Here is a 26,135-nt window from a genome sequence, read left to right on the forward strand (position 1 = left end):
AGAATGGTAAAGGGTTTACGCTAAGAGGCATGGCACATCTGAAACCACCAACATGACAGCCAAATGCTGATTTCTATCTGTCCCCGCCTGCTGTATACATGCATGAGGAAAGAGTTGCTGCGAAATGAGTGCAATCAAGTTACCAAACCGCTCCCTGTCGTCTGACATGACATAAATTCTTCAGCATATCAAGAGTTGAGATTGAGGGTTTCATGACTGACATGAGTCTTCATAAAAATAACTACAGATGCTCCCCTGCCTTCTGGGTTGAATTCAGTTTGGTATTTCTTCTTCTCTGTCTATTGCTCGCCTTGCTGTTTCAGTCACTTCAGTCTCTCTTGCTTTCTCATTCTTACCAAATTTACATTGTGCTCTGTCTGCGCAGCTTTGTTGCCAAAGTATTTGAAATGCTTACAATGCCGGGATTGGCTATAAATAGAGGAGCTGCATCACTGCAAAGCTTAGGCACAACAACCATCTATCTGTAATATACACGGCACATGATGCAGAAAGGTTATTACTGCTGGGTGGTGGATATTCCCTGTTTGAAGAATATTCTGCCTACAACAACCCACTTGTCGACTTCACTCCAGGAGAGAGAAGACAATCTTTTAGTGCAAAGCTATGATCACATTATAATGCCTGCCCCTCCTTTTTTGTATGTGGAGAGAAGCAGATGCTCACTTGAGAAATTAACTGTCTGGGAATAAAACAGCAGGCACTTAGGCTACATGCTGACATTTACTTTCCAGGTCTCCAAAATACCAGGCACTCATAATTTAAGTAGTCCCACTGTTCATTCTTCCATCCTTTCCTGTTTTCTAGTTTTATCAATCTTCCCTCCTTGCCTTTTTCTTTCTTTCTATCTATCTATCTATCTATCTATCTATCTATCTATCTATCTATCTATCTATCTATCTATCTATCTATCTATCTATCTATCTATCTATCTATCTATCTATCTATCTATCTATCTATCTATCGTCTAATAAAGGGTTAACACAAGACTCAATGTTAAAGTTGGCCACAGATTACCAGATGGCTTTTCACACTACACTTGGCCCTGGGCTGAGAGCCCCCATTAGCCCTGAGTTAAGCAGCCTACGGCTTTCAGTTATTTCACATTTACAACTTCAATATTCAAAATGGGATAGCTCCACTTTTGGCCCAGGGCTTTTCACACAATATTTAAACCCAGACAAACCCCTTTTGGGCTACGCAACATTTCACAGTACTGTTAACTCTACCTTTGAACACCACCTTGGACATAAGTTGCAAAAACAAAACTGCCCTACGATGTGAAATTCTAAAATTTCTAACCTTTCAAACGTAAAATGCATTGTAGAAGGTGATCCAGGAATAGTTTTACCAAAATTAACACTTTGGCTAAGATATATCAGTGTGAAGCCTCATACTAAATCCCACTTTTTTTTCTTTTTTTTGGGTGCTGTTTCAGGTACTGGTGAGACAAATCCAGAAAGGTCCGTTTGAGTAGTAGATCAATGAATTTGAAGGCTTATCAAAGGCCAAAACACTGAACAAAAGTTTAAAATACTATGAGAAAGGATTGGATAACTCTTGATTGACTCTTGTTATCACAAAGGCAGTTTTGTCATCATGGGGTAAACAGTAAAAATACACAATTGCATTGCAACCCTGCATTTTCTTTGCAAAAGCTCTCTGCACGCTTGGCATTCTTGGCACCTTCACTATCTATGGGTTGGCCAAAGTCGGTCTAAACATGGCCTACGTCAGCCCAGGGCTAATTAAATGCAAATGTGAAAGCCTTCAGGCAACTACTGTAATGTTGGTAGTTGGATGTTTATGATCTTATAGTACACAGGGAAGAATGCTATTTTGTTACGTAATAAGTATTACAACCTGACAAAGGTCTGATTGAGCTCAAAACACTGTTGATTAAAATAAATTTGTGGTATAGTGTCAGTGTGCAGGAGTTACCTTTTAATTCCTTCATATATATAATATTGCCTCACCCGTCTCTCTCGGCTTCCTTCTTCTCAAGGTCTTGAATGACATCCAGCAGGACCTTAATGGTGTTCTGGCTGGTCTCCAGGACCCCCTCCAGGCTGTGGAGCTGTGTCTGCAGGCTACGAATGTCATGCAGGGGTCCGTTTGGACCCAGGAGCTTTTCTGTCACCCGGGATGGGTCCAGTTTACACCTGGCCCCAGACACCAACCCTCCCAGAATTTCCTGGACCTGTCTTAGTGTGTCAGCCTGGGTGGCAGTCAGGGGCCCAACTGTAGACCGCTCCCCAGAAGCACAGCAGCCCCTGGCTCCAGAGCAACCCTGCTGGTTTGGAGGGAGAGGATGTTGGCTGTTTGGGGTGTTGGGCCTGGCGTTGGGTCCTGAGCAAAGCATTTTGTGTAGTGCCCCAAGCTGAGCCTGGGCTGAGCTGAGACAACTGGACTTAAAACAGGCCTTGGCAGGAGAGGATGAGGATGAGGAGGACTGCTTCTCTCCCTTCATCACAGCAACTGGAGGAGTTTCAGCTCTGTGCTTCAGAGAGCTGGCTCTCTCACAGAGCTTGGGTGAGTTTGTGCATTTTATATCTTCCTTTTTTTCCTTCTTCCCATCTTTATCCTTCTTGTTGGCCATGCTGTCTGCCCTGAGCATGGGTGTTCGGATTACAGGACCTGGTGGATCACTTCCCTTTTTGCGTGGTGTGTAAGGTGGAGGTGGCGGGGGAGGAGGTGGAAGTCGAATGCCCCTCTTATCCTGAGCGTTGTAGGGCGCCTGAGAGGGGGGCGTGTATGGTGGTGCAGCACGAAATGTGGAAGAATAAAGAGGAACAGCTTTAGTTGGTGTAGCACATTGTTGTGCATTAGGAAGAGTGGACGCATATGTTTTCACAAGTGGAGGCAGAGAAGTGCAAGATTTTAATTTGGGGACTGGGGAGGAGTAGGGGGTTATGCCTGTGATGGAAGAAGAGGTATTTTGCAGAGCTTGACATGGGATGTTGCAATGAGACACAGTTTGTATGAGAGTGGCATAAGAAGGTGTCGTAGAATTAGGGTGAGGGGCATGGTGACTAACCGAATGTGTAGTAGAGTAATAAGATATGGAAGTGCATGACAGGGCAGTTTGAGTTACAAATGTACATGGTGTTAAATTTGTAGGAGGTGGAGCGTTTGATGCATTGTGTGGTGTCTGATGTGTTACGTTTGGGGTAGTGGTTGGATGTCTAATGGGGTCAAAGGGAGTTATATTGGGGGTTACAGTCTCGGTAGGGGTGGAACAGGTTAGGGGAGCTGATGATACTATGTTTGAGATAGGGGAGGTGCAGATTTGGGTGGGGCATGATGGTGCAGTTGAGGAAGGACTGGAGCAGACAACAGCTGTGCTGGGTGTTGTTGGTGGCGACACAACGGTATAATAGGGGATAGGGTGTTGGACGACCGTATGTGCAGAAGTGGAGCAAGGAATGGACAGTGCTATGGGTGGAGATGGGGTGGTGCAAACTGGTTTGGCTGGAGAGGAGCAAGGTGGTTTAGCGCAGTGTTCCGGGGTCTGTGTTGGTGCACTTGTAGGTGGGTGAGAGGAACAGTAAGGCACAGTAGTTATTTGGGTGGTGGGAGGGTCTTGAGTCACAGTTGGGGATACAGGACTCTCCGATTGAATTTGCATTTCACTCAGTGATATTGTCAGAGGTGGGGAAGCACAGAGGCTGCAAGTTTGTGTCTGGGTAGTGCAAGGTTCATGATTTGGAGTGACAAAGTGACAAGGCGAGTCTGTTTTTTTAGTGGTGGACTGTTCCGCATTTGGAGGTAGGGTTGGGCGAGAGTTGGAGATTTGAATTGGAGTTGTGCATTGTTTGTCATTCAAAGGTAGACATTTATGTTGACTCTCAGTTTGACTTTGGGTGGTACAATACTTTGAATTTTGAGGTGGGAAAGGGCTCTCAGTTTGAACTTGAGTGGTACAGAGTTTGGTATTTGAGGGTGGCGGGGATGGACTGGGGCTTTCAGTCTGAGTGAGAGTGGTGCAAAAGTGCACTTCCTTTCCAGGATCACTTGTTGTCCTATTCAGCCGCTTTCTCCTCCTGACCACTGAGGGAGTGCTGCTTCCCTGACGCTTTGCGCCATCTCGACAGGACACAGAGGAACAGTGAAATGGCTCAGTGTTGTGAAGCACTGAAGGGGGGCAGCTGTGCCTGGAGCTTTTTACCACACTAACAGCTGATTTGATGTCTGTCCTGGAGGCTTTAGACCTCCGTTCCACCACAGTTGGATCCCCAGGCCCAGGAGGACCATTCTGATCCTTGGACCCAGGCACCAACACATGGTTGTGCGCAAGGTACTCATCTTGAGAGTCCTGCTCATCATCCCCATCCATGCCCACTGAGTCCCCGATGCTGTGGCTATGTGTGTGGGCGGTAGAGAGGGACTGGGGCTTTTTAAGGCATGGGGAGGTCTGGATTGCTGTGCTGGTGCTCGTACTGGCCCTGCGTGTCATTGGCAAGGTTAGGGAGTTAGTCTGTGGTGGTGCCCAGCATCGACGTGTAGGGCCCGGTGTCAATGGATGAGGAGGGGCCCTGGCTAAGAAAGCAGCCACCACCTCTATAGTACTTGCCATGTCCCCACGCACAGCCCCCACCACAGAGGTTTGGCCAGGTAAACTCTGAATCCGTGGGCCATCCCTGTCAGTCCATGGCTTGGGGGACCTGCTGCTGTGTTTGCGAAGAGGATGTGGGCTGTCACAATTTGTGGCAGGCTTCTGATGGCTATTGTTTTCTCCTGTTCCACTGTTGCCACTGCTGCTGCTGCCATCCTCCAGGTCTTTAAAGCGGACCTGGTGGGTGCGGTTGCGGCGGCGCTTGAGGCGGCTCTCAATATCTGGGGAGTCTCGATTGAGCAGCACAGAGCGCACAGTCATTGTCCCAGGCAACTTGTCCGCCAAGGTGCTCTTGCCGTTGGTTTGGCCTGTAAGCAAGTGGTTGGGCTCTTTGCTCACCATTTCTCTTGTCTCTCTCGCTCTCCCAACATCCACAGGCTCCGCAGGCAGTTTGATGTTGTGAAGGCCTAGTTGTGTCAGTGCGTCAACAAGGAAAGTGATCTCCCCCTTACTATATATTCATTATAACAGTGAGAGATCTGTACAATTGACACAGAACATACTTTATAAGAGAAACTTCTTTATAGGATTGTGTGCAGCTGCTCAGGTTATCTCAAATGTATACACCAATGACTTTCTTTTCCAACTAAGACTATCCTTTAGAAAGGATGGATTACTGTATTCACAGTTCAAGGAGTAGTAATATTAAGCACACCAAGGAAAAAATCAGTATGATAAAAGCTAACCTCTAGCATTTATCTTACCATTGTACAAAAATAAATATATGCAGCATCAAATACTCTTTAGAATAAGCAGGTGAGATGTGTCCATACTCTCCCATGTCTTCTGAAGTTGTGCACTTCTTGCTTCTTATTTCTCTTTAACTTTCCAGGGAGACAAACTCTTGATGATGCCAGAGAGGTTCCCGGCAAATAAGCAGGAAGGAAGAAAATGCAGCCTGTCCATCCTTTCTGTGTCCATCACATTGGCTTGTCTACTTGGCGGCCCCTCCTTCTCCACCTGCTGTGTCCCCTGGGCCCTCAGGAGATTGGATGGCCAAAGTATGGGATGGACCTGTGTACTTCCCCATAATGGCCTATCGGTTTTAACTTCCTTTTTGATTTTATCACTCTCTCTCGGTTTCTTTTTTTCTCAGCTCTTCTCTCAGTGACTCATTCTCTCATGGTTGCAGACAGTGTGAGTTCCTAAAGAGAGCAGAAAGACAAAGAGAGAAATAAAAGGAGTAAGAGACTGTAATTGTTCCATATTATGCACTTCCATTGAAACACAATGTGCATGTTCCTCGGGATAATGAAGGAGATATAAGATAGGCAGCTATTTTAAAAAATGAATGAGAGCAGGGTCAACACAGAATGGAAAAAGAAGACATCAATTCAGAAAAAGTAATGAAAGGATGTAGGTGACAAAAGAAAAACAGGGTATAGGGAAAAACACTAGGTATATCATCAGTGCTAAAAGAACATCCACAAAAAAACAAGTGAAAAGAGATTGTAATTAAGACCTATTCACATTGGCTGAAGGGCATACTCATGGTTTATGTGTATTTGATATTCCTCTCTTTGTAATCCCTTTTTATATCTGATGTCTGTCCTTTGTACACGTGCATACATTTACATTATTGTTAAAAGTAGCTGTATTATGGCAGCAGCAGTTCTGGCTGTATTCAGCATTATTCCTGCTCATGCGCACACATTGTGACGGTTATTCCTCATATATGTGTGTCTTACAGATTTTTCTTTTCCGCCATGTTTAACAGTCTGTGGCCCTGTTATTAGCTTCTTGATGATCTGCCATGGTGACATCCTTTCTGATTCATCTGGTCACTGTGTGACAGTCTGTCTGCCTTGCTGTATTAAGTAGCATGTTCTCGTCACACTGATTCTGCGGCCTGTTTTTGACGATCTATGGCCTTTATGCATATATATATCACTTCCGTTTCCTGTCTGTGCCACTGGCAGTCGGGCGTGATGCTGTCGTTTGTCTTACACGATCTATGGATTTGTGCCTTGTTATCTCCTTGTGATAGCCTCTGACACTGACAGGCCCGGGCGAATTCTGTGTGTGAGTGTGACTGGCTGTTACTCTGTTCCCCTCTTTTCTGTGGGAGGGGTAATTAGTGACTCCTTCACAGCTCCCAGGTTATTTAGGGAGAGAGATACCCGAGGGGCTGCCACTTTTATTTACGTCCTCTGTTTTCCTCTCTTTCCCTCTTTCTTTCTCTGGCTCTGAAAAGGAGGATCTTTGTCACAACTGCGCCCCCACCATCAAACCCCTTTTAAAAACTTGGTTATTAGGACGAATTATGATTAAAGTCACAGCTGACAGAGCCTTGAGGGGAAATGTCAACCATACACACTCAAATATATGAATGGATTTAAAAACAACTACAGGATTCCTTCTCATTTTACTTTCTTATCACTGCGGTGTATAGCTACAGATGAGCTTCTTGTGATTTACACAGAAGACCAAATGGGAGATAGTACACTACAGTAAGGAGGACTGGTCATGATCTACAGAGGCTAAACAACAAAAGCAAATGTATATCTATAGCATATTATTGATCTACACTGTCCATTCGACCTTGAGAATTTTCTTCCTGGATAAAATCGTTTCCACTGCTGCTATTTTTCATTTGTGTTCCATTTCACTCCGGTCGTCAGTCCTACCCATTTCCTGTAAAAAGCACTACTTTCAACATTCACCCTGACAGATTTTCCTCAGAGTTTCATCCACCAATCGCAGGACCATTTCCCTTACTCATTCTATGGGGTGTCATCCTGATCCTACCCTCTTTCTATCTTCCTTCCTTTCCCTCCCTTTTTTTTCCACACCACTGATACTTTTATCTTTCCTCCTTCTTCCACCATCACTTGCTCCACCACATTCTCCCCGCTGCCTCTTTTTGTGTCCCGCATCCCACACTCACCACAGTTCCTCCTTCTTGGCCTGCAAACTACCTTCGGATCAAAATTTACGCTGACAGTTTAATTAATCCAGACCCTCTTAATGCTGCATGGACTCACTCCTGTGGCTAAGGCCAGCTCTTTCCCACATGTGACATTTTCATGTTGAGCTTTATTGGCAGACAAAAGATGAATCACCAGGCAGGAGGAGGAAGGTGTGCTACAGCATAATGCCAGCAAGGGTCATAACTCTTTTTGGTTATTATTTAAGAGATACCATAGCCTCTTGCTAGCTGCCTACCTCTTGGACAAGGCTTTGCTGTGGATATGGGTTTCTATCCTCTTTCCTGTGTGTGTGTGTGTGTGTGTGTGTGTGTGTGTGTGTGTGTGTGTGTGTGTGTGTGTGTGTGTGTGTGTGTGTGTGTGTGTGTGTGTGTGTGTGTGTGTGTGTGTGTGATGATAATACTGAGGTCATCTGACCTCCCTATGCTAAGCTGTGCTGACTCTAAGAAACATATCTGATGCGTTCAAAACACAAGAAGCCAAGAGTCTGGTTGTGCAGATCTAATAATATTCTTTAAAGGATGTTGAGAATTGCATCCATGCCAATAACACACCTTTGGGTCTCACTGTGCTGAGGAGGTGGAAGGTGCTGTGGATTGAATTGTTATGTAAAGGCATGTCAGATCGGATTGTCTAGGCACGCTTAAATTTGTCAGACAGGAAAGAGATGAAGAGGAGGCACAGAGAGGAAGAGGAGGGAGAGGAGGTAGACATGCTTGGTTATATTTAGAGATGCTATGAGACAACCTCTGGCAGCAGAGGAAATGTCATGGTTAGGGTTCAGTGAAGTGGTAAATCAGGAGCATCAGCGTGTCAGGGCATTTAAGGGGGAACTGGAGAGGAACTAAGAAAAGCTATATGATCAGTTATTGGCCCTGTGAGCGAAAGGAAGGGTAAGAGTTATACCTGTGCTCTGTCAAAGGAATTTACAACACAGTCAGCTCCCAGAACAGATGTAAAGTGCAGAAGCCTTTTTGGTGTTTGCATTATTGTCCAAAGTCATCTCAAATTCAGGAACATATTTTGTTAGGTAAGCATTGTGTGCAGCACAGCAATGTCTCAAACAGGGGACTGTTTGGTTTTATTTAATAAAACCAGCGAGCACATGAAGAAAAAAAATGCAGATGCAGCACATAAAGGACTTTGTGGGCACAAAGATTTGTATGTATTCAGATCTGCATGCATTCATAAGAAAAGCTGACCTATGTCAACAACAAATAGCTTTAACAAAATGTTTTCAGAAAATAGTAAAAAGCATCAGTAAATGTATCATCTTCACAGCTCTGGGATGTGCTCTTGGGAGGGGTGGGGGGGGGAATCTTTCATTGCTGATACCCAGAGCTGGAAACAGTGATGCAGCTGGCTCTGACTGATGAAATCTTAAGCCTGATCATGCTTAAAGCTAATTAAATTAAACAAACAACACAAATTAAATTACGATTCTTAATTCATTATATACCCGAGGCAACACAGTGAACACAACCATTGTTATTCCTGTCAGACACTTGTGTAATAGCAGCAAGATGTAAATGCTGGTTTGTTTGTCTGTCTGTTTGTTTGTTTGTGTAGGACTGTGTACTGACATTCGGCTTGGCCAGTTACAGTTACAGCAAGCCATATTTCACCAATATGGCTTCTACAAACAGAAGGCTTGGAAGGTTCTAGTGTTTATCTTTCCTTCATTAAAATAAAGTTATCACCCAAATGGTAATCACCATGGCTGAGCGTGTCTACCCGCATTTCAGTTCTGCAGCTCTGTCAGCCACCAACAATAGAAAAGACAGAAACTGTTAGCGACTAGCTGGTCAACACAGTGAAGCATTCAGCAGCTAAAGAGACAGATATATCCTTAAAAGGTGCCCACAAAACCGTTTTTACTTTTTTTTTAAAATATGTTAGGTCCATATGTGTTTGTGTTGTCATGTCATGAATGTGAAAATGAACTGCTACCTCCTCTGTCAGCTCTAGACACTGAAAAGAAATAAGCGGAGATATCAGGCCAATTACAAAAGCTGGTCAGTCTGACGTGGTGTTGCCTAAGCTCATTACTATGGACCTTTTTCACAGCAGACATTTTGACTTGTCATAGTAGGAAAAGCACAGCTGAAATTGATAAACTTAACGTTGGCTCAGTTCCATCAAGTGTCCCAGTAAGCTATTTCAGTGAGTCAGCATGCACAATACCAGGGCCTCTCCTAAGTGGAATGCAGCCATCATTAATGGTTTTGAATACACCTGTGCTTTTCCTACTATGACATGTCAACATGTCTGCCGTGAAAAAGGTCTATTCATGAGCTTGCCCAGTTGCACTGGGTAAAGGATGCTGATAGCCAGGCTCTCATTGGCTAGCTGTTAGCCAATCAGAGTCAAGCAGCTTAGCTTGTTGAATATTAATGAGAACTGGCACAAATCGAGCTGAGTCTTCCTGCAGGCTTTCTATACCACGCTAGAATGGCTTGAAACAAGGTAACCAAGGCATTTTTTCCAAAAAAATTAGTCCATGGTAGAACTTCAGACATTACCACAAAGTAATGAAATTCGTGTGGCAGGGCACCTTTAAGAGTTGGTAGAGACCAAAACAGAGCTTAAAGAGAGTGAATGTTGGACTTATATTAATCAGGTGGCCAGAATCACATGAAGTGAATGATAATGTTGCTCTTTAACTGCTGGATGTGTAAATAAGCCAGTATTTGCTAGTAAGTTCACCATATAAACATAAAAGCATAGACTGTTAATATTAATATTTACAGTCAATGCTTAAAAGTCGATATGTCAGTGTGATTACAGCCTGTTTCCGATGCCCCCAAGTGGCCAAAAAAGTCAGTTATTGCAGGTTCAAGAGTGTACTGGTTAGTTTAACATTTGTTTTTAGCCAAGAGGTTTTAGCCTGATAGTCCTTTTCACCTCACACACCATTTATTTTCATGTCTATTTGACTAACTGAAAAAGTTGGAGAGGTCGGCAGCAATACAGAGGAAGCGGACTAAAAAGGTTCATATGTCATAATGAAATCTGCACAAATTACTAAGGAAAGTTGGTGCACTCCATGCTTGTTTTGTTTTGATAGGCAGTTTTACAAATTAGTGACTTTCAGTCAGATGTCTAAATATCTTCAGAATTAATACAAAAAACCCAATGTCTCCTTGATGCTCAGTAGGGCTGTTCTTTAGACTGGATCTCTAACTTTGTCAATATTTGCATGTTTGTGTCATTTCAATACTCTACTGTAACGCTCTTTTCATTCATATAACAGCTACTGTAACGCTCTTTTCATTCATATAACAGCACAGGATGCAAATATTTCAAGGTTAAACATGACTTGAACTATAAACACACAAAGACAAATGTCAGCTTGCAAAGTCAAAGGCCAGCTCATCAGCCACTCTACTTGTTCCAATTTCCTTGAAGGATGGCCGGATTACTTCTAACTGTCAAGAGTGTGTGTGCCAGAAATGATTTGTCCCATCTGTCCGCCTCGGACCAAAATCCTCTGCCTAATATGAAATCCCTATATGTAGGCCAATGGATTGTGATAAGCATACCAACTGTAAGCAAATTTGAGGACGTTTGGGTATCTGTGAAAGAAAGCCCGAGTAAACATTGTTTTCTTTTTCGCACGCATTCTGCAGCCTAATTGTCTTGTATCTCTGGCTGGTTAGTTCTTTTATGTTCTGGCTTTTGTGTTTCTGTGCCACAGGATTTAGACAGGAGAATTGTCCAAAGGTCTCTGTATGAAAAATCAGCAGCAACACACAGGTGGCTTGACTGACATGTTCAGTGCACAGCAGCACGCTACATGTAGGTACATACAGCACACACTGCTCCCTTAGGGTTACTCTCTGCTGGGCTGTCGTGCTGCAATGTCCCTGTCCAAACTAATGTCCCAAGAATACATCATGGTGTGTTACCTATAAAGCCCAGCTGCTGTCAGTCCAACGAAAACAGCTTGCCAGCAGAAAGACAGATTCACAAAGCGTGGAGTAAAAGACAGTAAAACTTTAAGAGAGAAGTACATTAACTTCAGTTGGGTATAGAGAGAAAATTAAGTGGTGGAGACAGAAGATAGATTTATAAGCAATGTGAGAAAAGGATTAAATGTTAGATATATAAGAGAAGGGAGATGGAGCTGACCCCTTAAAAGACATGCTGATGAGATAAGATAAAAGGGAAATATAGTGAGAGAACAAGAGCAAAGAGTTGTGTGACGACAGACGAGATTAACAGCACAGCATTCTTTTCACACAGCAAATGTGTGTGTGCGCGCAAATATGCACCTGTGTGTGGTGAGTGCATGCATGTGTGCTTGATGGTGTGCATACATGAGAGTGCATCTGCAATTACCTTTGTATCATGTGTTTCAATGACAAGATTACTATAAAATAAGTTAATGGAGAGTTATGAATGATGTGCAAATTAAAATACATATTGTAAAAGCACATTAGCTTTATTGAAGTGCATTAACAATTTCACACTTTACTTGAAAAGAAGAGCATGCATTGAACCACACACACACACACACACACACACACACAGAATTCCCTCACACAGTGCCACCTCCTCCTCAAACTTTCTGCGTACACCCCCAACACACACACACACACATACACACACACACACACACACACACACACACAGTCCTGCTCATGACAAATATGCAATGAAAGCACGCTGCTGGAATCTGCAAAGCTACATCACTGACAGACCAATCTAAGCTCCTCATTCTTTAAAGCTTCTCATAAAGCCACACAATCTCGGAAAATAACTCCCACACCTGCAGTAAAGCAAAGCCCAGTATCAAAAATACACACACGTACGATCCCTTTTCACTGGATTTCACACACACACACACACACACACACACACATACCGTCCCTTTTCACTGGATTTCACACACACACACACACACACACACACACACACACACACACACACACACACACACACAAACACAGGCACATTATGAGCACATGAACACACCCCCATTGTCAGAATAAATGTGCACGTACACACACCACACACACCTGCCAAACACATAAACAAAATGTATGCATGCACGTGTGTGCACACATGCAAGGACGCGTACTGCCTCTCTTTTCATTGCACAATTCAGCAGAATGTCAAAAGAGCCAAAACAAAACAGTGAGTAAAAGAGACTCGTTGCTAACACCAACTGCCCAAAATTAAAACAGATACTTGTGTGATGTTTTTAAATCTGTCCTCAGCCCTGGTCTTTATCACTTTGTTATCTCTATGGTGATGCTGAGAGAAGGCTGATTGGGGAGATTGCTGTACTATCTTCCATCAGGACACAGAACTGAGTCACACATACCACATCTCTCTCTTCCTGTTTCCCTTCTGTGTTGTCTCTTTCTCCCACAAACACTCGCTCCTCTTCTCTGCTATTCCTTCACGTCTCTTCAGTCCATTCTTCCATCCCTCCGGCGTTCATGTTTGCTCTTATTCCCACCTCTCTGTCACGGCTGCTTGGTGAGCTTCACACCGCTTCCTTTCCTCTGTGTAGAGTCCATCTGCTCCTTTCTTGTCTCCCTTTCCTTTCCTCTTTCTCCTTTCCTCTCTGGTTCTCTTTTTCTATCTCACTCTCCTCTTCTTCTGTGGATTCATGCCTTTCACGTGGGAACCTTTTTATCCATCCCTCAGAGCTCTGAGCTCCGCTGTGTCTACCTAGCTGCCTGAACGTTTGTGCTGTGAGTGGAAGTGAATGGACAGGAGGGGGAGCAAGAAGGAAAGAGTGAGTAAACAGGCAGTTACCCTCTCAGATGCTCCTCTCAGTTTCTCCTGTCTTGTTCCTTTTTCCTCTCTCCCCCTTTCTCGCTGCGTGTCTTCAACATGACCTCCTCTCCATGTTGCCATGCAAGCCCCTGTATCCTTGTATGCAAAGGAAGGGAGGGAGGGAGTGGGGGGGATGGAGAATGGGAGGCAGTCGGAGGTGGAGCTAGAGAGTAAGTCTAATTAAAAAGCAGAGTATGTACAGCTGCAGAGAGCAAAGAGGGAGACAGCGAGGAGAGGGGTGGAGAGAGGGGAGCAAAGTGATCCAGGGGGCGGAACCAAGGAATAGGGTGGGAAGAAGCAGTCAGTAGGGGGTGGAAATGAGGGGCACGGGGTGGTTAAGGGGGGGTCGGTGGTAGAGAGTAGCTAGTAGTGTGAGGTGGGGAAAATTGAAGAGCTGACAGGACACCAAGGTCAGCTGGAGAGGAATGCAGAAAGGTCATGGATAGAGAGAGGGAGGAAGAAGGGGGGAGAGAAGTAGGGAGAAGGAGATAGGAACAGACAGGTAGAATTATTTTACAGATATCTCCCATGTGAGTGGGGGCAGACCCGGGCAACCATGACCAGCAGGATAATAGAGACACATGGACAATGGCCCTCTGAAACAGAGGCAGATCCACAGTCATCGAAGGTTAAACCCCCCCCCCCTGCGGGGGTAAAGAGGGGGGGGGGTGGGGCCACAAAAAAAAAAGAAAAAACCCTTTTAATTTTTTTTGCTTGGATTGTCTTCTGTCTGAAGTTCTGAGAATGTTTTTGTCCTGGCTTGATGACTATAAGAAATTGATTTTCTTTCTCCTATTGTTGGACATCGACCCCATCATCACTGCACTGGCTGTTGTCACCTGAGGCTGGTTAGTAGAAACCACTATATACTGCCGAGATGGAGAGATAAAGTCTACACCTAAATGCCTTAAGGGCTGAGACATCTCATCCCATTTTATCAGCTCTGATCACTTATCTTGTCCCATATCCTCTCCCTCTATCAGACTTACATTAACATCCCAATGAATCTTGTTCTTACATCTCTCAGATGTTCTACTTTCACACTTTCAGACCTCATTTCTAGGAATCGTCATTTGAATGGATTTCAAATAAAATGGAAAGAGCACAATTACTCCCACGGAATTTACAGTAATAGGAGTTGAATGGACAGGCCATCCACTGCAATAATGATGGAATACATGTAGGAACATGGAGTCAAGCCATTTAGCTAACAGCCCATAGTACATGGACAACTTTGCATATTCTTACACAACTATCCAGCACCAGTGATTCAAATCAATCTGCAGGGTTTCTTGTTATAACATACTATGTTATGAGAAAAGTTTATTCTAAAAAATAACAATGATATATATATATATATATATATATATATATATATGTGTGTGTGTGATAGAACAAGATAAAGTGATAGGTTGTTATTACTGTATCTATCTATATGTCATAATAATATGAAAAATCTTGTAAAGATGCTAACGTAACAGGAAACTGAGCAACGCATTGTTGTCATGGTGGCAGCAAAATGCTGCCGTACTTCATCACGCTCACATGAGTACATTTCCAAATCTAGGGACAATTTTGGAAAAATGTGTTGGATCTCCACTCTAATTATCTCAGAGACTGAACGTTCATTGTTGACCTTGTAAATAGTAGTTGAAAAAATAGTAGACAGCGGATTAACAATGCTAGCATGTTGATATTATCAGGTATAATGTTTACCATCTTATTCTAGATTAGCATTTGAACATTTGTCTGTACATTATATGCTCAGCTCCAAACAGCAGACACAGTTAAACATGGAGCCCCCATAAATGAGATGAAAAACTAATATCTGTTGTGCAGACATATCCAGATAACTCAGGAACAGGCCCCAGGATATGCACCTGCAGCTGGGTTGAAGCAGAGTGACGCACTGGTTGAAGGGGTGTTCAGGGTCATAATATGCTGCACTGAGAGCTTTGCTTTGCACGGCTGCAGCAACTTTGTCATCTGTGACGGGTTGAAAGACGAGTGATGTTAGAATCAGTGAATGTTTGTGCTTGAGACTGTCAGCATGGTGAAGCAGCAGATGGAGGATAATGAAAGGACAGACAGACTATGAGGCTTCTAAACAGGCGGAGCAGTCTTTCGTCTACAGAGAGGACCTTGAGTTTGCAGACGACAACAAGCTTCGGCTGGCAGAGTTCATAGGTGGTGTTCCGTTTATCATCCATTATATTTTGACGATGCTCTCCACCACCTCAACTGTCCTGCTGGTGATTATAGTGGAGTTGCGTGAGGGTCAAATAAACTCTGAAGAGCTAAAAAGCAGTTATTGTTTTAGAGACTTTCAGACACAGTAGCATTCTGCACAGGCTTTGTGAGATGAAACAAATGAGAATACTAATAGGCCACTATAGACTGTTGTTGCATTTCCTAGACTGAATTACAAAAATGACTTACTGTAATGACTCTTAGACAATATTAGTTTTATCGTAACAGTTCAAGAGCTAGAAATAAATCCATGTATTTACTGAATTCATGTATTGCATTTACTGCATATTGTTGCTGTCCATCCAAAAAAAAAAAAATAATTAAAAAAATCCTTCATGGGTTGATAAATGTTCCTACTTCTCAGGCTATATAAACCTCAATGGATTATCTGAAAAATACATTGTCACAAAATTTGTACAGATGTTCATGGTCCCAAGTAGCCTGACAAGCCAGACCCACATCAAGATGTTGGGTCTGGGAACTCACCATTGACAAGGCTCAATCCGAGGGGCGGGATGAACAGTTGTCTTTTAAATTCTCTCTGCACGCAATAGGACAGCGCTTCAACCAAGCAGAGCAACGAAGGAGGTTGCAGAGCTGGTTGATAAATTAAACTTTTGCCGTATCTGAACACATCTTCCTTTTTTAAGAATGACTTCAGTGCCGTTTTTTGTTCTTTTATCAAAGAAAAGCTTAACTCCAAGTCTTCCAGAGTCGCAGCCAAAGCCGATTCGAAAGACCACTGTTCCCAGCAACAGCCATAAGCCCGCCCACCGGCTCTATACACAATGCGATTGGCCCGGCCAGAGTTTGTTTTTTCCAGCTCGCAAGACAACCGAGAGTTGCTAGACCCCCTAGCTGCAAATTACATTTGCTGCCGGTAGGGTGCGTCTAGATTTCTAGGCTAGGTCCCAAGAGGATGAAACCAATTTCCTATAGCGCCAACATGAGGTTAACATTTGGGGTTTTGAGTGAAATGTCTCAACTATTGGGTTGATTTAATGCAGATATTCATGTCCATTTTAGGATGAATTGTAACAACTTTGGTGATCCTGACTTATATATATAGCGCCATCATCAGGTCGTAATTTTAATTTTTCCAATACTTTGGTTTTTGACCAAATACCTTCAGAAGTAATGACATTCCCATCAGTGTTAGCTGTACTGTGTGTTTAGTGTGTGTCACTACCCAATCCAATTTGTTTTTAACCCATAGGCTATCCTGAACCTAACCAAACCATTCAAGGTCAATGCCTAACCTCAACCATCTTTGCACATGCATATAACAAATCAGGGTTACGGTACTGATTGGGCAGCAACAGTGCTAAATGGCAAATGTTGGCATGCTAACCAATGGCAAATGTTGGCATGCTAACACGCTACTTTGTGTTGTCCACAGAAGTCAGTTACCATCCTCTCAGGGTGAGTCCAGGAACTGTAATTATTATTTATAAAACTAAATCCAAAAGTTCCCTCATAGAGCCAGTCAGATATTTTTCAGAGCCACCCAAAGAACACCACTAGTTTACTGGCATTCATTAATCAGGCTCTACGTCTGATCGGCTACACACACAAAAAAGTGAATTTTAAGCAGATACGTTATTGTACACTCAGATCAAGTCATCAATCACAGACTAATACAAGGTTGTAGGATAGGGGGATGTGCCTAATGGCAAGATCTAACTGTGGCCATTACCTGAAAAAGGTTTTATTATTTTGCTATCTCAGTTTCAAGCATGATGGATGAACGAGGTGGGCAGTCATTTGCTGCGCCTGACTACAGCTGGCGTCTCTCTCTTTGATCTGAGCTGAGCCAGGGCCCAGGACATTGTCAAAGATCTTAAGCTCCTTTGATGGATGAGGGAACTTTTCCTGCTTTGTTTCTGGGTCGAATAATGACTTTCTGTGTCCGTCCTCTTGTCTCGAAACAAGGCTGGAGGTCAGAAGAGAAATGCTGCTTGGCAACATAATAAATGGGTATGAAGATAGACTGTGAAAGCAGAGAGATTTCTGGCTGCTGCTATGCACCAGAAGGAATTAACAAGACATTGCATCATTCTTAATGTTTGGTCATCTTGTCTACCTCAGATAAGTCTTAGAAAGTGATTTACAAAAAAGTTGCAAAACTGTTGTAGTTAAATAAGTATGGAGCTGTGTGACATGAAAGTTTTCATTTTGATTCTGTAGATAAAACTGCCTCAGCACAAAAGTGCTTTTTGATCGCTCTCTCCACCAGGTGGTGATGTTGTTCTAAAAAAAAATCTATTTCCCTCAAATGTTTACTCATTTGATCCTTTTGTGTTCACTGATTGTTCATTTTCAGAAGTAAGTAATCAGAGTGAAGGGGTAAAAAACATGGTGAGAGATTATTGTGTGCCTCCTTCTGTGTTATATCTCTTTGCTCTTGGCTACATGAATGAAATCCATCTCTGAGTCTGTGCGCTGCTGATGTCACTGATGCCAAGCGTCTTAAAGGAATGTCACAGAAATAGATGAATCACTGGGCCATAGGGCTCATTCGATACAGACAAACAGAAAAATTTGAAACACTTTTTTTGATCTAATTCATTAAAAAATAGTTTAAATATAGCACTGAGGTCTCATGTTCTCCAGGTATATGATGCGGATAAAGTGATGATGCAGTAACCATCCTGATCTGCTCTGGTCCATTTCATTTGATGTTTTTAAGGCACACATCAAAAGGGTCTACTCTCCAAAGATTAAAAATGGAGTGATTTAAAAAAATATATATTTTCTAGGCAATAACCCTAATAATTTGGCACTAGAACTGTAGCCCATGAGAAAGATTTTGAATTAGGACAATTTGCATGGACATCCCTGGACTAGAAAGGTGAAATCGGAAAAAAACGGTTAATTTTTTTTTATATTTTTCAAAACTACAGTTACAGTTTAGTAATTATGACATGCAGTACAAAATGTTCCCTACCTATGAGGAAAGATGAGGTCTATAGAAATCGGATAACAGGGATAGGACCCAATTGCAGACAGCTAGGCAGACTGACACCTCTTCCAAACTAGACGCCAACATCAGATTGTTGCAGTTTTTCCTAATGAAGATCCTAAACTGCTCTGTGTGCCAGCAAACAGGCTAAGCGACATATTGCTTGTTTGAAAAACCGCTTGCCCGGCTCTATTTTTGTGAAGATTTGCATACTTGCTCCACATCCAACCTATTTTCATTGGTCAAAATCGATGCTGACATCCTAATGTTTTCCCTTGAGTCAGCAGTCAACATATATAAAATATCACAGTGTATAAATCACATGAATTAATCATTCTAGCTGAGGAAATTATTAAAACTTAAGACAATTACATTAGCTATGACTAAATAACTTACTGTAAAAAAAAGTTAAGGTATATACTAGAATGTGGCAACATGTGACCAGAAATCAAAACGTTTTACTTTATAAAATATTATTCTGCTGCAAAAGGAGTTATTCAATATCAAGTTGCTGAACAAAGATACTGTAATTAAGTAATCTGTGGGACATGTTCAGGGCTGTAGTTGTTCTTGAGGACACTAAGGCCATGTGATTCTGGGAATTTGCAAGTTGTTGTTCAAACGGTTGCCTCATCAGTTGAGTGGAACTGGTTACAGGCTGGTGTGTGTTCCTCCAGCAGGAGGCTTGATTTATCTTCTTTTTTTGTTGTTGTTGTTATTTAGCTCATCAGACACTCTAATAAACCCATATCCCTTTGGGTAAAAAAATAACAACTTAGTAACATTTAGAATTTCTAACTCTAGACTTGATGACTTATTTGAAAGTGTGAAAGTATTTTTTGATGAATTGCCAACATCATTGTTGCGTCATGCACCTTGTTGTCAGCGTGGCTTTAGATGCTGAGCTCTCAGCATGTTTTGTTTACCTCTTCCCTCCTGACACGTGGGAAAGGGAGGGGGAGGGAGGAGAGAAGAGGAGAGGAGGGAGCGAGGGAGGAGGGAGCGAGGGAGGAGGGGGGGGGGATTAGTGCAGCATCGTTGCCCAGTGTCTTTTTTAGACAACAACAAACACAAGACTTGATTGAGAGAAAAGCGTACAGGGCAGAAACCCATTTGCACCTGCTAGTCCTTCTCGGCCAGTGTCAGCATCTCTCCGCACTCTCTCTCCATCCAGACCCCGGCGTTCAAGCATGTCTCTGTCCGGCTCGCAGACACCAGAGGACGGACTCCACGGTGAGTGATGGTGGTACATGGACCAGCAGGCCGTTTGTTTTGCTGTTATATCATGACGTGTAGGTATTTGCCTTTATAGCTATGACGTTTATACTTTTTGCTCACATTATTAAACAGCTAACCAAGATCATTATTAAAGCTGTGTGTGCACAGATTGATTACTGTAATTTTCCAAGGCAAATATAGCCTAACAAAGTGGGTAAACAGTGACCCCTTTCCTTCACTCAGTGTGTCTCCAGATATCACATCTGATGTCCAGATATCCTATATCAGTGCAGACTTAATACTACTGTAACAGGATTTCAGAATGACAGCATGTGTGAGAGGATGCCACAGAGAGAAGAAGGCACTGCCAGTTTTATTGTTGTTTCCTCTAACACTGTCTTTGTGTAAACGGATTCCCTGACTCACCTGTTTGTATCTCTGTAAGCCAATTAAGATGTGGAGATTTCCTGAAGCTTATAGCTCCACTGTGCTGCCTGCACATTGCTTGGCACATATGATCCGGGGCAAAACATGTGGAAAAGTGTTAGATGCAATTTAAAAAGCAAGATATGGTTATCAATTAAAGCTCGACCGATACTGTAATTTTAAGATTTCAGTCGATAATTTTATCGACTGAATATTTGGGAGTAAAGTCTGATAGTATGTTTCTTTATATAAACACATAACATAAACAATACATTTTTTTTTAAGTTTTGTTTAATGGTGACACAGTTTCTAAATTTGCCATTTCTTTGAACAACACCCTTTGACATGGAACATTTTCACCCAGTAAACACCCAGTTTAATATGTCAATGGAACAATAATTATTATACGGCCCGTTTCTACATTAGGGATGGAATTAGCAATTGCCAATAATGTGCGTAGTGTTAACCGAAAATTCAAGCTGCTCTACATTTTCTAACTATGGGCCGCTAAATAAACAGTTATTCACTGTTACAGTAACTTTCTGCATGTGATTATTAGTAGTTGGGCGCATTGAGATAAAGTTGAGGGCGTAGAAGATGGTATTTTTATGCACAAATTAAAAATGTGCATAAAATAGAATGGAAACACAGACTTATAGTTAGATTGTTGTCCTCATCATATGACAAAATGTATCTTTGTGGTACATGGCACACAGAAAAGCATTTTTTGGACGTAACTTTTTCCAGTAAATCTTGCAAGAAAAGGTGAAATTAAATATAAATCCAAGGCAAGATAAAAACTGAAGACACAAGCCGCCCCTGCTCTCCCAAAACAATGTGACTACCCTCCCTTCAGCAAAAACATACAAGACGTAACCTGTTGTGCTGCAGTTCATTGAGTCTTTTAGCATCCAGCTCCTGTCCACATTTCCTAAAGCTGATTTGGCAGTGGCGCAGATGAATGTGTACAGGATTGCACCATAGAAACGGATTTAGTGCTGCAGAATGGTGACAGATAGATAAATCATGCAACGAGGCAGTTGTTATGTCATAACTCCCCTCTGTAAAACAAAAAAACTAAAAACTAGGGCAATGGCACAGTTTCCCTGTTCTGCCCTCCCTCACTCCCCTCCCTCCAGCTCTGTGCCCACTCATGTCTCTATCCCCTCTGCTGCTGTTCCTGTGATTACAGTGTCAAAAACCCAGGTAAAGTGAGTATGAGAGAGATCAGATGACACTTTGGTAAGCAGATGTGGTGTTGATATTTTGTAAATGCTGCCTACTGTATGTCACAAAGGGATACAGGCAGCATGACAAGACAGAAACAAGCGGAGGAAGGGAAAGGGTAAATGGCTAATCTCTACCAGAAATAAGATCTTACGTAAGCAAGCATGCTGTCAGCCTGAATTAGCCCTGCCCCAGTGTTTGGCTGTGGGTGTGTGCACGCCATACACATCACTGTGCTTGTGTGTGCATGTGTAAATCTCTTCCTGCTCATGTACCCAATGAACCAGTGTGTCCATTCATTCATTTATAGGCTGTGTGTATTTTCAGTGTGCACGTGTGTAACACAACACTGTCCAGCAGGATGTCCATACTGCATTCACCGTCTCACAGGTCATCTAATGTCACATCAGGACCTCTGTGGTGATAAATCATTATATGTCAGCGCACAACAACACACACCTATCCATTGACGGTCCACTCCACACCAAAGCTGTTACATTTCAGAAGGAAACTAACAGGCTGCTATGGTTAAAATAATAATGTGACAATTTTAGAATTGTTCAGACACAAAGATTAATTATAATAGTGAAATATGGTTCCCTACATGCATCATTCTGAGCCTCAAAATGGGATTGCTGAGTTATTTGGAGACAACAAAAGCTGCAGTGGTCAGAAAATTTAAAATAAAATAAAAAATAATATTATAATTAAAATATTGAAATGAGTTGGTATGACAACAAAAGCACAAACACATTTTTTGTCTTCAATATATTCCATTAATGTATATGCAGAAACTGAACTTAAATCATTGTAGGAATGTGTGTGTTTAAAGGGAGAATATACAGAAAATATTGGTATGATTCATTATATATATATATATATATATATATATATATATATATATATATATATATATATAATACGAATAAGTCTTACACGTATAAAATGAAAACAATCAACAGCGTTTTGGAAAAATAATAACACTATTTTAACATCTTCTATTTGATTAATGCCCAGTACACATAGGTTGCTATAATTCCCTAAATTTGGAAAATGTTGTCCCCCGGTCCATAATTGCTAAAAGCAGGCCTGGTGTGTAGTGAAACTAAATGTGACTACTGACTAAATGTAAACAGTCAATTTTAAGGCTATAGATTCGTTTATGTTCCTCATCACGACTCCTGTCTGTCTAACATGTGTGCATGAGTCCCCACCGTTGTCTGCAGTGCCTCCTTGCTGACTGCCTGAGCATCGTTTCTGCTCTCTGCTGCTCGTATTGTTCCCTCATCAGGCTCCTGGGTCGAGCTGGAGGAGCTGATCGCAGCCGTGAGCCGCAGGGAGAGTCTGACAGGGCCACAGGACAGCATCTCGTCCACCCTGCAGGGGGAGCTGGAGAGGATCCTTCTGGAGGCACAGATGGAGTGTGAGAGGAGTAGAGACAGGTAATGGTGCAGTTTGTTTGTGTGGATTTTGCTTTGTTTTGTTTGGGGGTTTGAGCTGCACAGCGAGGTGTGAGAATAATTTGCACAGTAATGAGTTTCATTCTGTGCTCAGTGGAACTTTGCTTGTTTTTCACAATATGTGTTTACTTTCTCTGTTTGTTTGTTTGTTTGAACAGAAATGAATAAATATTAAATTGCAGTCTATTTATATTTTGATAACAAACCCACATTGTAAATGTCTGTCTTCCACAGTCCTCCACAGGTGGGGACTCCACAGTCCACTGGTTCCCCAAGACCCACTAGTGAGCAAGACAGTGACTGTATCACCATACAGGTATTCCTTCTTAACACTGACACGTGTTGTTAATATCCATCCGATAACTTCATCCTCCTTTTTATAGTCTGCAATACAAAACAGATAACTTATGAAAATTACAGACATGTTGTTAAGCATCTTAGAGGTGATTTATGTTTAAAGCCTATTCATTCCAAATCAAATAAAGTATGTATACTTTCAATACATTATTTTTTTTATATTGTTGCTGACCATACACTGAAGCACAGAGAACCTTTTTATACTGATTTCCGCATATTTGAGTACAGTTTAAAATTGCAAAGACTGAAGAGATAAAACTTGCTTGAGATCGGCCATCTATCTCATGGAAGTTTTTTTATTGGTCGGTTTTCAATCAGTTGTTTCTTGCTAAATGGTATATTGTTTGAGATTCCCCCCCAAAAGATTTAAAATACATATATTCAAACTCACTGTCTGTCCTGATTTGCTCTTCTGTGTCTGCTCTTTGACTTCATTTTCTACTGTTGCAAATCATCTGATCCAATATGCATGTTGCAGGAGGAAGCTGAGCGGCGAGTGGACCCTGACTGGGTGTGGGACTGGTCCAGTAGACCTGAAAACATGCCACCAAAGTAAGACCAGCTCTTTTAAAGTCATTTATTTTCTTTATATTTATTCATGTCTGCTGTCATTTTTTTTCTACATCCCTATGTTGTTTGTAAGTATTTGCGTAGATGTATAGGTGTTAACGGTTGAATGGGAATAGTACTTTATTGCCTAGAGTTAGACGGGAAGATCGATACCACTCTCATGTCTGTGCATTAAGTATGAAGCAGGAGCTAGAGGCTATTAGCTTACCTTAGCATGAAGACTGAAAGATTGGGAAAATTGCTAGCCTAGCTCTCTTCAAAAGTTCAAAACGTTCCCACTAGCACTTCTAAAGCTCACAAATGAACATGTTGTATGTAGTGTGTTTAATTCATAAAGAAACAGAAACATAAAAACAATAATTTTGTGGTTTTATGGGGAGTTAAGTTCTGTAACTCTTTTTTGGCGTAGTGAGTCTTGTCGTCACCATGTCTCTTCAGTTTAACTTTGACAGCATGTTCCAATGCGGTCTTAAATGTTGTTTACAGAGTAAGACTTTGAGTGTTGAGATGCACATGAATCACCCTCATTTTTATACACTGCCACACTTGACATTTAATCTTCTGCACTACAATAAGTCTATTTGACAGGTAGCAGCTCTTAATAGTCTCTCAGTACTTTTCTACCTTTCATGCGTTCTCAGTCTTCTCCCTTGTGTTCTCATTATCTCTGTTTATTTATTTTCCTTTCAATCTCTATCCCTTTCCCTGCATCTCTCATCTCTCCACTTTCTCTGCAGAGAGTTTGTGTTTCAGCACCCGAAGCAGCAGGGCTCTCTCAGCTTGAGGAAGACAGAGGTGATGAAGAGAGGAATCTTCTCTTCCGACGTTCTCCTCATCCTTGTTCCCTCCCTGCTGGCTTCACACCTGCTCACACTTGGAGTCGGGTGAGGCACACGCATACTCATTTAATATCTGTAGCTAAACATGTTGAGAAATCCAAAGCTTGACAGGCCAGCTGAAGCTAGTTACAGTTGCTAAGCTATGATTGGACAACTGCTGTTTGGGGGAGGGGTTAAGCAAATTATCAATTACTACTTTTTCTTTTTAGGATCTACATAGGAAAGCGATTGGCCGCTTCTACAACCAGCACGCTGTGACGTCGGCTGTAGCCCAGTGCCCCCATTCGCTAACAGTCTGGCCATTAAGGTCACACTGTTACTGCACTAATTTGCCTCCTTCCTTCTTCGTCATAGGGCAACCATAGGACCCTGCCCGTCTGTACCTCTGTCTCTCTCTTCATCTGTCTACCCAGCAGCACTCTGCCAGACTGTGCATGCCGTAGGGCTTGCAGAGCAGATGGATGTTGACCAATGAGTCAGACTGAGGTCACTTTTACTCTCCCTGAGAGTAATACTGAGCTCAACCAGCTAAAGCATAATCAGAGAGGAGAGATTGCCCTGCTTCAAGAGAAAGGAGAGAAAGAGAGTGTTACCCTGCTAGAACAAGAAATCCTTTTGATAGGAGGAGATGAAAACGGTTATATGGGAACAGTGTGTTCGGAATGAAATGAGAAAGATAATATGTGGTAGCCTTTCGCCCAAAACTTTGAAAAAGCAAAATGTCTGTCATTTGTCAAAAGTAATGACCCTTTATAACACTGAGCTGAGAGTAGCCCTTGTTTGTTTTTTTCTGCTCTGATGGTGTAACTAATGTAAAGAGTTTTAGTTGGCTGAGTGAATGTAGGAGTAGCTCTGGTTGTGCTTTTTGTCCCATAAACTAATTAAATATTTGACCTCCGAAAAAGACAGTCATGATCCCATTAAACTTCACTCCTAAAAACCTTTAATGTGCCTCTTGGGTCTTTTATTCTTCTCTTCCAGTCCCTACCGCGGGTCTGAGCTCGTCACCGCCATCACCGCACATTAGCCTAGCAGCTAGCGGAACTTCCTTCTGTTTATAGCTTTATCCCGATAAAACAGCACGGTTGATTTTCAGACTGCATGCACGTTTTATAGGATAAAAAAGAGCCGCTTATATTGGTAGAGAGAGCAACAAGTTAGCGAACTGCAGAGTCGCCCTCTCTGCTCTCTGTCTGCTCAGCTGCTAGACGGGCTGCACTCGGCATTGTCGGCAAACTATGTTATTTATATTTTACTTTATTGACAAAAGAGCTTTCTGAACTGTCTGTGGAATGGATCAACGGAGATGAGAGAAACCATTCTGACTCTAAATGACAGCAAATCTCAGTAAAGACTCTCACATTGAGCTGAAATGGAAACACTGTGCTGCAATCTTTACAGTCTATGGCTGAAACATATGTTGTAAGGTTTAAGCCAATATTTTTTCGGGGGTAACTCCATTCACTTTACCGGCAC

The 26,135-nt window shown here is 42.3% G+C and overlaps 2 protein-coding genes across 8 annotated transcripts in view; one reads left to right on the forward strand and one right to left on the reverse strand.

Annotated features, from left to right (window-relative positions):
* LOC120545385 (proteoglycan 4) overlaps positions 1-13,465 on the reverse strand; it is a 34,928-nt gene extending 21,463 nt beyond the window's left edge. For 2 of the 6 annotated variants that reach the window (XM_039779649.1, XM_039779647.1), the window contains exons 1-2: positions 12,890-13,464; positions 1,995-5,778 (exon numbers count right to left, since the gene is read on the reverse strand). In XM_039779649.1, coding sequence (XP_039635583.1) covers positions 1,995-4,975 — 2,981 coding nt within the window. In that variant the 5' untranslated portion in view covers positions 4,976-5,778; positions 12,890-13,464. Of the gene's footprint in view, positions 1-1,959; positions 5,779-12,889 lie in introns of all 6 variants that reach the window. The other 4 variants (XM_039779651.1, XM_039779650.1, XM_039779648.1 and 1 more) reach the window with 3 other exon arrangements.
* A 6,121-nt stretch (positions 13,466-19,586) lies between these two features.
* Positions 19,587-25,606, forward strand: zgc:73226 (uncharacterized protein LOC402792 homolog). Of its 2 annotated transcripts, none has more exons than XM_039779653.1 (6): positions 19,587-19,854; positions 22,725-22,875; positions 23,128-23,209; positions 23,729-23,802; positions 24,558-24,704; positions 24,869-25,606. In XM_039779653.1, the coding sequence occupies exons 1-6, from the start codon at positions 19,803-19,805 to the stop codon at positions 24,915-24,917; spliced, it is 555 nt and encodes a 184-aa protein (XP_039635587.1). In that variant the 5' UTR covers positions 19,587-19,802; the 3' UTR covers positions 24,918-25,606. The 2 variants fall into 2 exon arrangements, with proteins under 2 accessions (XP_039635587.1, XP_039635588.1); XM_039779654.1 differs by having other exon boundaries at positions 19,589-19,795.
* Positions 25,607-26,135: the final 529 nt, after the last annotated feature.

This window comes from Perca fluviatilis, chromosome 17 (genome assembly GCF_010015445.1).
Source record: "Perca fluviatilis chromosome 17, GENO_Pfluv_1.0, whole genome shotgun sequence".
Taxonomy (NCBI): Eukaryota; Metazoa; Chordata; class Actinopteri; order Perciformes; family Percidae; genus Perca; species Perca fluviatilis.